A 16,341-nucleotide genomic window follows, 5' to 3' on the forward strand; every position below is an offset into this window, starting at 1 on the left:
GCGCGGGGCAGAGCTGTCGCTTGTGCCGCGGCCGCTTCGAAGAGATGTCGAGTCAATGAGGGGCTGCGGCAAGTCAGCAGAGCACCTCCTGCACTCTTCGAAACAGAACGATCTACGAATCTACAAAGCATCTCTGTTTCAACGCTTGATCTACCGTGTACTTTTGCCAGACATTTGGTAATAGGCTTGTTCTCACCCGAGGGGCCTGAATATCAGATTTACGATCCACAATGGCCGGACTCAAAGAAGGGGACCAATTTCCCCCCGACGTTGTCTTCTCGTGAGTCCAGTCCGTCCCGCCCGCCCCTCTCCTCTCCTCTCCTCCCCCATCCTCGTTCTCTACCAGGCGCTTGTCGTAGCAGGAAATATCCTGACGCTCTTGGTCATTTGTTTCCCCACAGCTATGTTCCCTACACTCCCGAAAGCGCGAGCATTACCAGCTGCGGCATCCCGCAAAACTACAACGCGTCGAAAGAATGGGCGGATAAAAAGGTCGTTCTCTTTGCCGTGCCCGGTGCCTTTACTCCGGGTTGCAGCGTCAGGCACCTGCCGGGCTACATTGAGGCGCTACAAGATATCAAAGGGAAGCAGGTGGATTTGGTCGCCGTGTTGGCGTATAACGACGCTTGGGTCATGAGCGCGTGGAGCAAGGCGAACGGAATCAAGGATGAGATTGTGAGTTGTGTAACCCCTTCTTTCTGTATACGCCGATTGGGGTTCTTGTTGGGCACGGACGGTCCCGAGTCCGTGGTCAAGGACCAAAGCAGCAAACAAAGCTCCTCTACCTGATCAGGTAACGACAGGATGTGATGACTACGTCCTTTGTCTGGCGATGCCTTCCTTTCACTAATCATTTCCGTGTGCAAGCTGTTCCTCTCCGACCCAGAAACCAAATTCTCGAAATCCATCGGCTGGAACCTCGGCGAGCGATGCGCACGGTATGCGATGATCATCGACCACGGCAAGATTGTCTATGCGGAGAAGGAACCTGGACGGGACATAACAGTAAGCTTCCCAATCCCTTTCCCGTATCCTTGATGCAGGTCGCGCGCAATAGGGGCCGGCCCCGAGGAGCTGGCAACTTTCCGGCGGGTTCAGCATTACTGGCCTTGCGTCTCTTTCATTTAGCGCTTCGCTCGTGGATGGGGCACAGCATGCTCCTTCCTGTTCGTCCAAGGGTCTGAGCTAACACGGGCATCTGTAGGTTTCCGGAGCGGCTGCTGTCCTTGCCAAACTATGACCTGACACCGCAGAGAAAATATCTACACCTGTCAAAGCACTTTGTGGCGGTCTTGTGCATAGCCGCTGAGAAGAGGTCAGTTCCGGACTCGCAGTTATGCAATCCTGACAAAGATAGAGAAGCTGCAAACTGGTGGAAAGGATTTGACTCAGATCTGCCTCAACGTCTGCACCAGACCGCTTCTGGTGGCGAAGTAAATCAAGATAGATATAGATACAAGCCGCTGTTTGTCTGGCATTGTTTGATCTTGACGCCTTCGCTGATTCGTTCGTTGCTCGGATCTGACAAAGTTGATTCTCCAAATTTGAATGATGGCGGTGAAAATGATACCGCACCCCCAAGGAGAACGTTCACGGCATACGAAGCAGATCTTCAAACTCTGGCAATGTTCGATTCGTCTGGTTTGTGTCCCCCGCGTTTGAGGTCTCGATAGCATTGACGACAGTCCCATCCGGCCCTAGCTCGTAACCGTCGTAGAGAGCGGGGGCGGGACTGGAGGCGTTCGGGAATGCATCGAATTTGTCGGGCATCGCCTTTTGGCCGTTCCCTCTGTGGCGGTGATGAAGGTAATTGAGATGGGGATGAGAAGTGGGAGGAGATTGTTCCGTCGGAGCGGGGAACTTGAGAGCATCTAGGTCTGCCTGCAACTGTGCAATCTTACGATTCAGTCTGACGATACTGTCGCTCTGCTTGTTGTACGAGCACAAAAGATCCTGGTGTTTCTCGTTCAGTGTTTCCAATTGGTATTCCAGACCCTTGACGTGTCTCTCCTTGCGCTCGCGAAAGGCACGTTGCGAGGCACGGTTTTGCGCCCTTCGACGCTGGTCCTGCTTGTTAGCAATCACAGAAGCCGCGGCGTTTTGCTTGTGGAAGCCCTCACCAGTTTGGAGGGTGGCACGACCGTTTGTTCCGAGTCTGTCGACGGTGGTACACTGTCTCGACTTGTGATTTGCTGTTGAAACTCGGCGAAGGCGTCGAGCGTATCGAGATCAAGCGGGTCCCAGCCTTCGTTGGCGGGAACGCTGCCAAATCGAAACATGTCGCCCATGTTCTGTTTTGGACAACAACGGTCAACATCTTGTCCGCGTCCCAAGTCTCTCCAAGGAAAGTAAGGGTTTGAGGCTTACATCAGGAGAGCTCGACTTGGATGAATCGGCGTCCACGAGGGATTCAAAGTATGAGCTGCGATGAGCCGCAGTTAGGGGGAAGTGGTCCATTGTCGAGCGTGTCTTGTTCGAGATGGTCTCTGGTCTCCTTGTGTGCTGCTCTGGTCGGTTGATGCAACAATGTAGAATGAGAGTCGGCTTCCACTTTATGTTGCAATGGCGACTGCAGCAGTGGATTATTCTGATATGGACCTGCCGACTGAGGGAAGATATGTACACGCTAGCCAGCCAGATAAGCCAATCTGGGAAGGTCTCCTGGGTCTCCTGGGTCTCTTGGGTCCTTACATAAAGCTGAGTCAAGGCTGTGATTGGTGCTGGTGGCGAGGGGAATGGACCGACGTAGAAGGGACTTTTAGTAATGACACCTCGAGCGCCCAATACCAATAGCTGAGCCGCCGTGCGCTGCTGAAAAGGGTTAATGCCTCCAGATGTGTGCAACTCAATAACTGGGAGATCCTGTGTGTTGCGCACAGAACAAAAATGGGAGCAAACGGTCTATAACATAAAGGAAGGAGGGAAGTCATGAGCGATTCAGGGCTGTTTGGGCGATTAAATGCGCTTTCTTTGTAAGAAGCTTGGCATGTTTTAAAGGCGGGGAGCCCGTGAATGACAGACTCCGTTTGTCGCTGTGATTGGGGCTCAGCGCGATCCCCATCGTCAACGCCGACGGCAATTCGGTAATTCTCCGTATCGCAAAGATTGTGCACGTTGGATAGACATTGGGATTCAAGGGATTGTAAGGCTTGGGGCCTGCGCAGGGAGCCTGAAGGGGAGGAGGAGGATTGTGTCGGAACAACTCAAGGGCCGACTTACTACTGCTGGTACTGTGGTCAGTCTCCACGAGGTCCCCGTGAGTGAAACCTAGGACCTACGAGTCAGGATGGCTCTACGAGGTCATGCCCCGTCAAACAAAGTAGTTTCTCTGACTCGCAAAACAATTCAAACGGGCTAAGCTGGGCCGCAAAAGAACGTGGATTTATTACCACTATCATAGCGGCGCTAATCATGTCGCGGCTCTATGAAACGTTTCTCACTGGCAAAGGCGCACCTTGTGCGCCCTCTGGGGTACTCGGCGCATACACCCCGTTCAATTGATTTCCCAACACATAGGAACACGAACCATGGCGCATGCTCCCGGTCTGACAAAAGACATTGTGATTGCAACACCTCAACTGCGAGTGCTTCTATAATTTGGGACCCGCAGGCTTCTTCCGCCTCGACTTCCGAAGTCCTAGTGAGCTTGTTGGGTCCTAATCCCCAAATAGCTATCGCGAGGTCAACTCTCCTTGGCGGGCAAAGTGGAGGTATGAACTTCAATTGAGACGGAGCGCCCCTCGACACTTGCCTCACCAGCGCCGCTTTTAATCACCGCTCAATTTGCATTCACTATTACATATATTGAGAAGGAAGCTCTGTGTAAATAACCACACAATGCGGCCACTTCTATAGTTATTCGTACATCTTCCCAATTTCGTTATCGTCCAACCCCCCTACCAGTCTCGAAATACCTCAGTTGGGAGTAGCCACAAGTTATTCCCACTGCCATCATCCGGTGCCATCGTGTACCGTCCCCTCGATGAAACTTTACGTGAGTCGTTGAGCACCACACATGAGGCGATTCATGGCAGCAGACGGATGTCTATAATCAAATCATCTTTCTTCATACCGAACCGACCAGTTCCGCGTCGTCCGTATGATCATTTGTTCCGAACTGCCACTCTCCATTGACTCTATGTCATCTCGATGCGCGTCAGTTTGGACTGAAGTCACAGTCTCCCCTCCAGAAATATCCGGCCGGAAAATGGGCTTAGGAACTTGGATTTTGTTGTCCTTTCCAGACTCCACAGCGGTCGTCGTCGTCTCATATTCGTCTTTGTTATCCTTACCTGAGACCGAGCTGAGCATGTAGATACCCTGTACTCTTCCTTGGGATCTGCTGTATGGGTTGGACGCGTTGCCGCCCACGCTGTTCACGATGGCGCTTGAGTGAAGAGGTCGCAAAAAAGGCTTAAGCGCGGTGATGGAGGTGCAGAGGACGGAATATTCCAGAGCCGCTTCGGTTAATATGTGCGGTATGATGCTTGTGACTGTTGGATTGTCGTTTTCCGCAGGAGAGAGGTAGACCAGACGAAGTGCGATGAGGGGTATGAGGCTGAGCGACTGCGTCAGATGGTGAGAGGGAGATGGGAGAAGTGGAACAACATACAAAAGTCGGCAGCCGAAAGCGGCCAGGATCATTACACGCTTGCGGAGCCTCATCTGGAGATTCCAAATGAGGAATATGGAGAGTGCCCACAATGCGACCTCAATGGCAAGCCCAACAGCTTCAACTGCAAGCCATCGGTGATACTATGGAGTGTCAGACTGAGGATGGTCAAGTCCGACGGGGCTGGACGCGACATACCAGTGTCTCTGAACCGTCCAATGTGGCCCAAGGGCGCGCCAGGTCGCCACGCAAAGCGATGACAAGAGTTGATGCAAGCACCCATACACCTGTCACCCCAGCGAGGATATATGACATTCGGACTTGTGGACCATAGCGAGTTAGACGTCCGATAAAGAAGGCAGTCGAGATCTTGGTCAGGCCAGTGGCGATGATGTAGGATAACTGGCTTGTATAGAGCGCCTATTAAGGATCTAGTTAACCGATGAGAATCTCAGCCACTCAGTGTTAAAAGTCGTACCCCTTCTACTTCGTCCAAGTGCGAGTCGGAGATATTGTTTAGAGGAAGTCCATAGCCGTAATGTACTGCCCAGAAATTGGCCGCTACATGCAGCACAACCAACACCTAGGAAGATTTACGGGTCAGAGATCATCGTGTATTGCTGTGAGATACTACTACTCACAAAGGCGGCCAAGATGGTATAATCGTCGAGTCCCCGACTTTGGTTTCTTCCCAGCTTTACCCAGATTCGCACCCCGAGGGACAAGGCAGCCCAGCTGAAAAACAATCCAGTTGCCGTGCTGAGCCAACTGCCACGATTTTCAGACATTTTGAGGAGGAGAAGGAAGAAGTGCGTGTCCTGGCTTGCTCGAGTTCAGTTGGCTGCGTTTTGAAGCAGCATCTATAACCCTATCGGAAACGCGGTAAATGGTATCCGCGTCTGATTGGGGACCATTCACACCATCAAGGATTAATAGGGGCATCCAGTACCCTCGCCCAATCTACAGCTGCATGGATGCTTCAGCCTCCAGATAAGCCGCTGCAGGGGTTAAATGTTGTCCTCATCGGTACTCGCACGCCCGGTGTTTTCGGGGGGGTGTCCTCGCTGTTGTGTACAGACTGTGCAAATCTGCAAAAGCAAAAACGGCCAATTTTATGCCTTGTAGTTCGCGTCTTGAGCAGAATATGTCGAAGTGACTAGAAGACCACATCTACAGAAAGAGGAACGAATTCAAAGAGGGGGGCGGAGAGGAGGACTGGACTATAGTAATCGAGATCTCCCGCGAGCCTGGAAGCACAAATCTGTGGTAGGTCAAATGGAAAATAGTCCTCATTGTCATGGCTACAATTCCATTTGACCTTCTTTGTTTCTTCCTCTGTTAGGACTGCCGCTTGTGTTTGATTACGATGAAATTAGCATCACCATAGGTCGTGAACATTTTCTACATGGTTGTCAAGACCATATTTCTGAAAGTGCCGCTCCTCTTGCGCTACTTGCAAAAGTCTCTCGGCTCGCTTGCTTGTGTATGGCTCGAGAAACGCGCTTCGCTACGAAGTGGTATCATGGTGTGACCCTCTCCGGGGGGATTCCGGTAGAAGATGAGCCGCGCTCAGAACAGGCAAAACAGGACATTTGGTTACTGAAAGAGGTGTGGGCCGGGGGCAGTGGTTTGCGCGGGACTAACTAGCGCTTCCGTTGCGCATAATCTGCCCCCCTCCAGCTCTTCAAATGCTTCAAATACCCCGGCCTCGAGCGCTTCGTGCATGTCTAGTTAATCCATCGTTCAATGCTCATGTATGTGGAGGTCAACGCCCCTGGATACTATCTCATGAACATGCCGGGGTACGGAGCGGTCCAAGAGCCACCACGTGTGCTGCTGTAAGTACCTTGTCTCCCGTCGCATTTCTCTGGCTTTCTCTGCCTCCTCCTTTTTGTCTTCTTGTAACCACGTTCTTCTGTCGCGGGATTGCTACTCCATTACAACCTTTACACCATGGCTTCTCCTATACCTCATCTACGAGCGGGCCGGACAGGCGACGTGGTGGAGATGACTGCCCGTCCAAGGTCAGCCGCTTCAAAAGAAGACACCGATGTTATCGTCGGTCGGGCAGATGTTGACTCGGAGTCTGATGGGCCTCGCGATGAGTTCAAATCCACCAGCGCCGACGAGATCAACATGCGCCGGATGGGAAGAAACCAACAGCTCGTCCGATATTTCCGCGTCATCTCAATGGCCTCGTTTGTTGCCATTGCCACGGCTGCCTGGGAGATAGGCCTTTTCAACATCAGTCCGGGCTTGACTGACGGAGGCCGACCTGCTTTGGTCTATTCTGTGCTTTGGAACTTCGTGGGCTTTGGCCCTATATATCTAAGCATGGCTGAGATGGCCAGTATGGCGCCTATCGCCGGTGCCCAATACCACTGGGTGAGCGAATTCGCACCCGAAAGTCTCCAGAAAGTTCTCAGCTACTATACAGGGTGAGCATATCCTTGAAACCCTCGTCTTTTCCCCTTCCTCTGGGCTGACCGCCGCGCAGCTGGACCTCAACCATGGCCTGGCAGGCAGGAAACGCACTTGGCGTTTTTCTCGTCGGCACTCTAATTCAGTCCATTATTTCCATCAACAACCCCAACTACGCTTTCCCCAAGTGGCATGCTACACTTCTCGTCATCGGCGCCGTTTCCATAGCCTTTGTTGGAAACGTGTTCGGTCACAAGGTGCTTCATCTCTGGCAGAATGCGGTTTTTGTCATCCACGTCCTAGCATACTTTGCGTTCATCATCCCTATATGGGTGAATGCCCCACGAGCCACGACCAATGAAGTCTGGACCGGGTTCACGAATGAGGGTGGCTGGTCTAGTACCGGATTCGCCGTGTTGGTTGGCCAACTTTCTGGCATTTACACTCAACTTGGTCTTGATACCGTATTGCTCAACAAGTCTCATTGAAAACTCTCTGGCTAATCTCTATCTAGGCCGCGCATATGTCCGAGGAAGTCAAAGACGCCGCGAAGTCTGTACCCAAGGCGATGATTAGCATCTATATCATCAACTTCTGTCTCATTTTCCCGGCCGTTCTTACGGTGGCCTACCACATCCCCAATATCGACGACGCACTTGCCGATCCCACGTTATATCCTACCATCTATGTTCTACGACAATCCATGTCCACTGCATGGATGACAGTCATACTCACTATCATAATCGCGTTACTTATCTGCTCAAACATAACATATCTGGCTGCGGTCACTCGGGATATTTGGGCCTTCGCCCGAGATCAAGGATTCCCTTTCTCCAACTGGATTTCGAAGGTCGACGAAAAGCGCCACATTCCCACAAACGCCATTATCGTCACAAGCATTTGCAGCATCTGCCTCAGCTTGATATACCTCGGCAGTCCCGTTGCCTTCTATGCCATCACGTCTTTGCTCTCCGTGGCCCTGCTCCAGTGCTACTGTCTCAGCATTGGCTGCCTCCTGTGGCGGAGGATTTGTCACCCTGAGACCCTGCCTCCAGCCAAGTTCTCGTTGGGCAAGTACGGCATCCCTATCAACGCCGCAGCCGTTGCATTCGCTCTATGGAATTTCTTCTGGTGCTTCTGGCCTACTTATTTCCCCGTAACGGCGTCCAACTTCAATTGGGCCTCGGTACTTTTTGGCGGCACTTTGATTGGCGCGACTATTCATTTTATTTTCGTAGCGCGCAAAAGTTACCATGGGCCTGTGGCTTTGGTCGAGGGCAGGAATGTGCATATCAACTGACCAGTGGAAGATTCTTGCCGCCTTTTTACTGTGTCTCAGATCTGCGTACCAATCAAGAGGCGGAAGGAATATATTTACTATCTAGACCATCGCGGATTGTGGTCTCAAGACACTATCTTTTTCTGCAGAAATGGCATTCGCAGGCTCTCTTCACCATGTCTGGGACACTCGGGAAATAGAACAGCTGCATTTCGCGCTGACATACCGAATACTCCACAGTGCATTTAATAGCAGCATCGGTGTCAGTTAAACTTAACCTATCAACATCCTCTGTTCCCCTTTCTTCGCCTTGTCCGTAACAGGCATGGCCCCCTATCACTGGTGGACGCGGCTGGTCAGTGGTCAGTGGTCAGCCCATCTGACTCGAGTGTGCTGAGGATGAACAGTGAGCATGGGGGGTTCACACTTGTCGAAAAGAGGTTAGCATATGTTCTCTTGGCTCGGGGATTGAAAAGAGACCTTGGACGAGCCTTGAGTCTCACGCGCCCTCACGCTTTTATCTCCTGCTCCCACTCACTCAGCCTCCGCCTCCGCCACTTACTTGGCCATTGTATGCACGACATTGAACGAACTACAAGTATAGTACACCACGAGCACCGTTGCTTAGTAATTGGTTATGCCTTGGCTTCGAGACGCCCTATACCGAGTACGTGGTGGCTAATTGATCCGTGGCATTGGCATTGGCCCTTTCGTCAAAGATTCACCCCTGATTGTTCACAGCCTTCGGACAAGCGAGATTTGCCCTCACAGAAAGAACATCTGTGAATGGTGGCGCTTGAGCCCTGCAGCTATACTACAGAATTAGTCGGTACCTCGTGACCGCGGCTGATATCTTCGCCTTCGGTAGCATGATCCTGGGGAGAGGCTTCATTATGCCTGTTGCTAAATACAAGGTTGCTGATGCTTTCACCTTCTTGAACTATGACAATCCAGACCATAACGCCTCGCACCGAAGAGTGGTCAAATCACACATCTCCAGCAAATACCGGGCAGCCATCCGCCAGCAGACCCAGCCTGGCTACGCATTGCCGCATCAAAATCCAAATAACAAAGTCAAAAACCCAGCGCCCAAGCGAAGGCGCAAGAGGACACAAACCTCACTTGAGTCAGACCCAGTGCAAGATCACCGATGGTCGTGCGCGCCCTCTCCACTCCAAGTCAGCTTCAGCGGTATGCGGACGGATCCATTCAGATTCTTGCCCGGGCAAGAAACACCATGTGTTGCCAGGGCCCTGGACTATTACACGCAGGCCATTTCGCCCTCCATGCAGCCATTGTTTCTGGCGGTCAACATGAGCAATCCATTGACTGTTTGGATTTATCCTCTAATCCTGTCACATGAAAGTGCCTATCATGGAGCGGTCGCGCTGTCTCAAGCGTATTTGGAAATGTCTCAAGCACCAACGCGCAAGCCATCTTTAGAGGTTGCTTTCCATCGGCGCAAAGCCGTGTCAATCTTGTGCAGCCAACTTTCTCATCTCCGTGGCCCTCCGAACGATGGCATCCTGATGACTGTGCTGGCTTTGGCATGCCTCGATGTTTTGTACAGAGAGGACAGAATCGCTAATCGCAAGGGGCTAGCACTCATCGTTGCGCTAAAGGGGGGACTTGACAATCTGGGATTGCGTGGACTCGTCAAGGCCTTTCTTGTTCAGTTTGACTACTTCTGGATGCTCGAAACCGGGGCCGGGACCATTTTCCCTTTCACAAAGCGCAAAAGCCGGAGAGCATATCCACAACATCCGCTCAACGACGATCTTCTTTCATTGATTACGAGACTACCGCCCGGGTTTGCTGCAATTGCCCGTCAGGGCACCTTGGGCCTCGACACTATCCGGATCCTCTCACGAGTAAGCACGTTTCTTGAATCTAAAATCGCCTACCCCCCACGTCCGATTGAGGAACATCCAGCTTCAGATGGCCAAGATTACCCGGACCTTTTCGAAGTATGTGCCTGTCTCCAGTCGTCCGCTTGCACTGAGCATAGCTTGGAGAAGAACTTAATCCTCGCGGTGATTATGTTCGGCTTCGATATGAATAATCCCAATGGCTCAATATCGAGAGTTGCAGCATACAGAGGCTCGAGGCAGGAGTTGATCCGGTCTCTTCCCTTTACCCGAGCGCAGAATCCGGAAGAGAGAGCTTGCTTGATTTGGATCATGATGATTGTGATGAGATCTTTGGGTTTGGAGCTTCGGCTTGCTACTCAAGCAATGGCTCTTAGTAAAAGGCTCTTTGCGCAGTTCGCAGAGGCTAGATCGTGGAACGCTGTGGAGTCAGCAATGCGTCGCTTCTTCTGGTACGAGCCACTTGCGGGAGAGTTAAGGAGCCGCTGGCGACAAGCGCTAGATGAATACCAGAAAGAATTTCCATCAACCCGGACTTTGGTGGTGGCCATGACAGACTCGATGGGCGCCATTGGAAGCCAAAAACTCAGTCACGTCAGCGTATCGAACCGGGATGAGAACGACGGATATGTAAAGGAAGCTGCTCAAGAACGCGAAGTTGCCGCGCTGCCGCCCATGCTGACATTAGATACGTACTTAACAGAGGTACAGTCACTGTAATTATACGATGTATATATGGACAGCACAAGGGGATAAGAAACATTCTCGACATACGTGCAAAATGGGTGAATAGTCCGGGTGCAGACTGGGTATTCCGTATCAAGTCTGTGTCAAGCATGTCTTGCCGCTTTAACCCGCAAAATATATTCATCTTCGATTTCCCCAAATTCGACCCTCGAGCGCGTTCCGCGACCTGGTCCCCCGTCCCACGCCATGGCCCCGTCAACGCAGAAAGCCGGCCAAAAGCGCAAAGTCGCCTTCGACCAGCCTCACCAATCATCGACATCACGCAAGCGACAGAAACATCATGATGCTCGAGCCATCCCGGTGCAGCGACCCGAGGCGGTCGTCGCTGCAAGCGGGGATCTTAATGTGGCCTCTTTCATCAAGGCCAGGGAGTTTGAGATTGGGGCCCTAGAGAAGAGCATGCGCAAGGCCAAAAAGCAATTGGCCACACGAGCGTTTCAGCAGGTCCCTAGACATATGAGAAGGAGAACCGCCAGCCACAATGCCAAAAGGGTGCCTCGAAGACTGCGAGGGAGGGCAGAGCGCGAGGTTAGTCCCACCATTTACTTGTGCACAACATGCTGCGTACTGACAGTCGCTGACCAGGGGCGCTATAGATGAAAGACGACAATACACCTACGGTGACGAAGCGAAGGCGAACTCCGTCGCGGAAATTGAGACTGCGCTTGGAGACTGCCAAATTGCTCAAGACGTTCAACCAAAATCGCAAGACTGTGCGTCAGAGGAAGAAAGAGGTCCAGGCCAATGCGAAGCAGCCCGATCCAGAAAACCATGTCCTGACCTCTCGTATCCCGCGGTTGAAGAAGAACAAACTGGCCGAGCCTCCGAAGGCAACGACGAAATACAAGAGGAGACAAGTCAACAAGACATGGATACCCACGCACCTTTGGCATACTAAACGTGCGCATATGACTCGACCCACGGAGCCGTTGTGGAGAATGTCAATCCCATTGAGCCCCACGGAGAAGAGTTACAGGTCAAGTCACTGGGCCGCTGCTACGCAGGGATGCATAGCGTGGGATACCAGCTATATGTCTACAATTGCTTGTTTGGGAACAGAAGCGGCGTTGGATAGCATGCTTAAGGCACTTGCATTCAGCCCACAAGGACTCTCCCATGCTATTCATAAAAAGTGGAAGGCTGGCACCCGATTTGCTCACGGATGGATCTCAGAACGGGACAACGAAAAGCGTCCTATTGCCCCGGTGACGGTGATCTGGTTTCAACGGCAGCAGAGTGAGGCATCGGGTCCGCAGGACGGCCAAGGCGAAGGCAAGATGGACGTTGACGCAGGCGACCAGTCTCAGATGGAGATTGAGGAGGGCGAACAAGCTCAGTCCAAGTCTGCGCTTCCGAAGACCAAGAGGAAGACGACAAAGCGGAAGACCAAACTTGATCACAAAATCCTAATTCGAGTCCATCCATCTGCATTTTATCAGTGCTGGCAGGAGCTGTTGAAAGTCGCCAAAATGCAAAAACCGCAGGCTCTGATTCAAGATCTACGTTTTGAGATCGGAAGCATTGACGCCCAAGGGCCAGGCTCAACCGAGGCTTTGCTGGGTGTGCTTCGCCCTTTTCCAGCACCTGCTGAGGGTGCCGATTCGATGGGGTCGTTGTGGACGTCTCTTGCTGGACTCAATAATCCCAGCATCCTCCCGCAGAATGCCATGCTATCATTTGATATTCTAGATCCCAGACTCAATCATCCGCCCAAACGGATTAAGATCCCCAGCAACTCCGAACGAACTTTCATGGATGAGATTCTGGTTTCTTGGCCTCCCGACAACAGCTCAGAGTCCTCTGCTCTACTCTCACACAAAGCACGCTGGCGGATCGGTCAGACACTGCCATCGCAAAAGGCAATCAATCGACGAAGAGCACTTGCATTACCGGGCCATGCACCGGCTGTCACGGCCAAAGATCCCCAAATTCCAGTGATTCTTCTTGCATCCAGGGCGGAAAACAGTGCTTCTAAAAACTCCCAAGGGACGTGGACCGTTCTCCTTCCCTGGACGTGCGTCGACCCTGTGTGGCGGTCACTGATGTTCTACCCTTTGTCATCCGGCGGCACTCCGCGTTTTGGGGGTCTACATCAGAAACAGCAGCTGGCATTTGAGCAAAAGGTCCCGTGGTTTCCAGGAGATCTGCCGGGCACGGAGGCGGGTAAAGCCTGGGAGCGCACGGAAAGCGAAAAGAGATTCGATTCGTGGATCAGACGACCTCCTAAAAGTAGAGTTGCCTGGGCCACATTGGACTTAGGGCTAGGAAGACGTGGGGAAATCGGGAGAGGTTGGTCTTGCGATTGGGAGTATTTGTTTGAAGACACCAAAGACCAAGCTCACACTGAAGCCGGGTCCAACTTGAAACCAGATAAAAGCGCCTCTCCACAGACAGCCGCGGTCCCGCTTCTTCCGCAGCGACAGCGAAAAGCAGCCCGAACTCAAGCAGCCCGAGAGGCTGAGGACAAAGATCCAGCGCGTCGACGTAATACATCCAGCCCGGAAAGTGAAGGAGAGCCCGAGATTGTGCCAGAACTTGTGAAGGAAGTCAAATATACTCAACTTTCCCCCAGTCAGGGCCTATCACTGTTTAGGCAGCCATCAAGTGTCAGCCTTCCACCACTTCCTGTACTGGTCACGGTTCGCATCACCTTGCTCGACAAAGGGACCCCATCCCCGGCAGCGCGGATATACCGCCTCCCATCATTACCCAAACCCACACCAACACGTTGCCCTGCTGAATCAGTGGCCACCGGGTCGGACAAATCTCAGCAGACGCAGCCACAGAGCTGGAACTCTGACGGACCACCGCCTGGGCAACGTCCGCCCGCAGCAAGCATGACAGAGCCCTCAACCTCGTCAACAACCACCACTTGCGACCTTCGCGCACGCTGGCTTGCTCTCGACAACCATTCCGACGCCCAGGGCCACTCCGGCAATTCACACTTCCCAAAAATCAAGACCAACAAGTTCTCTATCCCCCGTCATCAATTCAGCTACCCACGCGAATCCCTTGCGAAGATCAATGTGCTGCCCAAAAATGCGCCAAAAGAGATTGTGGAGAAATTTGGACCGGACAGCGCGTTCGGAAGAGGAGATGGGGAGATACCCAAGGAGAAGCCGCCACCTCCAAAAGAGAAGAGCAAAGGGAAGGCAAAGGGCCAAGAGAAGGGAAAAGAGATGGCCGTTTGTCCGTTGGAGGATGGCGAAGCACAGGCAAACCCTCTCGATAAGGCTTCTGGCGACGTGGAAGACCTTACCTCTCTCCTAATCAACCCGTTCGTCCAGCCGACGGAATGGGATAAACACATCCCTTGTCCTGACGTGCATGATCTCATCGGCTTCGTCACGAGTGGCGGTTACAACCTAGCTGCAGGTCGGGGCACGGCGGTGGGGAGCATTTGGGGCCAGCGCGTGATGGAGGGATGGCAGGGAGATGCAATGCAGGACAACGGGTTAAGTGAGAAGCAGAGAGACAGACGACGAAGGCTATGTGTCATCCGTAACGCAGGAGAGAATGTCGGACGGTTGGGCATCTGGGAAGTTTGCAGCTGAATGGTATAGTTCAACGTGGTCGATACGAATGGAGTACTTGGACTTGGTACATATTGCATAATTCAACTCTCCGTGACAATTGACAAGGCAATTGTGGTTGTTCGAGAGAAAGGCGTCGTTGTCATTACTATCTTCGCCCTCATTTACTTGGTCCTATCTTGGCGCTTGACACTCCAAGCCCTTCACGTGGCTGGAATAGGAGGCGATTGGGCAAACGCGCCACTCTTGACCTCAAGAAGACGGTGGTGCTTATGGCATTGCCTTCACTGCACTTTTCTCTTAAGGCCTTCAACCGCCTTGGACCACAGAACACGAGACCCCCACGGCATCCCCGAAAGGAATTCAGCAGCCCTCCATTTTTAGTCTGCCTGAAGAAAAAGGTCGGAACAGCGGCCAGACAGAGCCTGCTCTTTTTGGTCCTTGTCAACGGCAGATTCAGTGAGTGATGCCGAAGGTTTAGCACCGCTTTCTGGGCCCGCGAGATATGGCGGAAGATGTTGGAAGGGTATGCGTAATGTGATACCATTGACCAGTCTTGTCAACGGTGTCTGTCCTTCTGTGTTCTGAGAGAGACTCTGCCTGTTTATATGCATTTCATGCTATGCCAGCAAGGCCATGTCTGAGCATTCTATAAGGGAGCCATATCTGTACGGCACTGCATTTCTAGTCTCGGAAGGAGAGGTACCTTTGCACATTGCGATCGTGCAATCAGCGACAACACTGCACTTTTAGGCCTCGGGAGGCGCTTTATATTCTTTCGAGGTAGCTCGCAGTCCAATCTCGCCCGGGTTGCCGGGGGGTTGAGTGTTGCTGTATTGGCGGTTGCCGATCCGTCACTACACTGCACTTTTAGTCTATAAGATGTTGGCGTAGTCTCGCTAACGCCCAAACAGGGAATTGAGAACCTTGAACACTGCACTTTTTTAGCATCTGCCTACAGTATCATGGATGATTGTGCCAAGACGGAACGACAGAGCGCTTCACAGCCCACCAGCATCCTCCCTCAACTTAACCGGCCAAGGCTGACTCAAACCTGTCGAAGCACACCGCACTTTTAGGCCGTGCGTCTGAACGGCAAGTTTTTGACAAAGAGTCTGGGACGGGGTGGGAACAGAGCAATCAGTGCGCTCGCGCTCTCCGGGCGTCACTTCCACTGCATTTCTAGTCTAGGAGAGGTGGTCATGCACAGTCTTACGGCGTACTCGCACTTCAACCAGAGGAAAGCCACTAAAAGTTACCTGGAAGGGATTGTTGGGTTGGGGGGACACCTAATATGCACTTCCCGTCGGAGAGCGGGAAGTCCACTGCACTCTTGGTCTATGCGAACGGAGAACGATGGCAGGCAGCATGTTTCCCCCAACCGGTAACCGTCGGTGATGCCCATGTGTCTTGTACTGCATTTTTAGTTTAGTCTGTGGGAATAGAGAGCGAATATTGGGTAGTAACGATTGCTGAGGCCATCTCCGTGTCATCATGAGAGTTTCTCTGTATTTAGAGTCTGTACGACCGGCAAGCCAGCTAGAGAGACGGGGGCAACAGCGGACAACACTACAATTTTAACCTCGAAGGCAAGGTATATATTAACGATCGGAATGACTTGCATTCACGCCAGCATCTAGTCATGATGGCTTCTGACTCGATTTTGTACAAAGGAGCTAAATACACGCGAGCACGACCAACAAGAGGGTATCACAACTCCTCCGGCCTAATAGCTCGGAGACCACACCACGCAACCAAATCCGTCAGAGAGCCCATATGAGAAACTGTCGCCATGACATGTCACGAGAACCCAGCTTGTTCTCTTCTTTCATTCACGTCGTGAGATCCTGGGTCTTGTAACCCATTCCACATAGATGTGGT

At 52.3% G+C, this 16,341-nt stretch overlaps 6 protein-coding genes across 6 annotated transcripts; 4 read left to right on the forward strand and 2 right to left on the reverse strand.

Annotated features, from left to right (window-relative positions):
• Nucleotides 1-230: 230 nt before the first annotated feature.
• On the forward strand, nucleotides 231-1,189 carry Z519_09901 (uncharacterized protein; the record flags this gene model as incomplete). The annotated part of the gene is made up of 4 exons (XM_016767621.1): nucleotides 231-280; nucleotides 402-675; nucleotides 868-1,005; nucleotides 1,058-1,189. The coding sequence occupies 4 exons, from the start codon at nucleotides 231-233 to the stop codon at nucleotides 1,187-1,189; spliced, it is 594 nt and encodes a 197-aa protein (XP_016616413.1).
• A 401-nt stretch (nucleotides 1,190-1,590) lies between these two features.
• Z519_09902 (uncharacterized protein) lies at nucleotides 1,591-2,288 on the reverse strand (the record flags this gene model as incomplete). Its single annotated transcript, XM_016767622.1, has 2 exons — nucleotides 1,591-2,061; nucleotides 2,121-2,288. The coding sequence occupies 2 exons, from the start codon at nucleotides 2,286-2,288 to the stop codon at nucleotides 1,591-1,593; spliced, it is 639 nt and encodes a 212-aa protein (XP_016616414.1).
• Nucleotides 2,289-4,056: 1,768 nt separating this feature from the next.
• Z519_09903 (uncharacterized protein) lies at nucleotides 4,057-5,400 on the reverse strand (the record flags this gene model as incomplete). Its single annotated transcript, XM_016767623.1, has 5 exons — nucleotides 4,057-4,558; nucleotides 4,613-4,755; nucleotides 4,811-5,032; nucleotides 5,091-5,195; nucleotides 5,254-5,400. The coding sequence occupies 5 exons, from the start codon at nucleotides 5,398-5,400 to the stop codon at nucleotides 4,057-4,059; spliced, it is 1,119 nt and encodes a 372-aa protein (XP_016616415.1).
• Nucleotides 5,401-6,565: 1,165 nt separating this feature from the next.
• On the forward strand, nucleotides 6,566-8,333 carry Z519_09904 (uncharacterized protein; the record flags this gene model as incomplete). Its single annotated transcript, XM_016767624.1, has 3 exons — nucleotides 6,566-7,050; nucleotides 7,110-7,497; nucleotides 7,548-8,333. 3 exons carry the CDS (start codon nucleotides 6,566-6,568, stop codon nucleotides 8,331-8,333), a joined length of 1,659 nt encoding a protein of 552 aa, XP_016616416.1.
• Nucleotides 8,334-9,205: 872 nt separating this feature from the next.
• On the forward strand, nucleotides 9,206-10,900 carry Z519_09905 (uncharacterized protein; the record flags this gene model as incomplete). The annotated part of the gene is made up of 1 exon (XM_016767625.1): nucleotides 9,206-10,900. One exon carries the CDS (start codon nucleotides 9,206-9,208, stop codon nucleotides 10,898-10,900), a length of 1,695 nt encoding a protein of 564 aa, XP_016616417.1.
• A 213-nt stretch (nucleotides 10,901-11,113) lies between these two features.
• Nucleotides 11,114-14,481, forward strand: Z519_09906 (uncharacterized protein; the record flags this gene model as incomplete). Its single annotated transcript, XM_016767626.1, has 2 exons — nucleotides 11,114-11,455; nucleotides 11,524-14,481. 2 exons carry the CDS (start codon nucleotides 11,114-11,116, stop codon nucleotides 14,479-14,481), a joined length of 3,300 nt encoding a protein of 1,099 aa, XP_016616418.1.
• Between the last annotated feature and the right edge of the window lie 1,860 nt (nucleotides 14,482-16,341).

Source organism: Cladophialophora bantiana, assembly GCF_000835475.1.
Source record: "Cladophialophora bantiana CBS 173.52 unplaced genomic scaffold supercont1.16, whole genome shotgun sequence".
Classification (NCBI taxonomy): domain Eukaryota; kingdom Fungi; phylum Ascomycota; class Eurotiomycetes; order Chaetothyriales; family Herpotrichiellaceae; genus Cladophialophora; species Cladophialophora bantiana.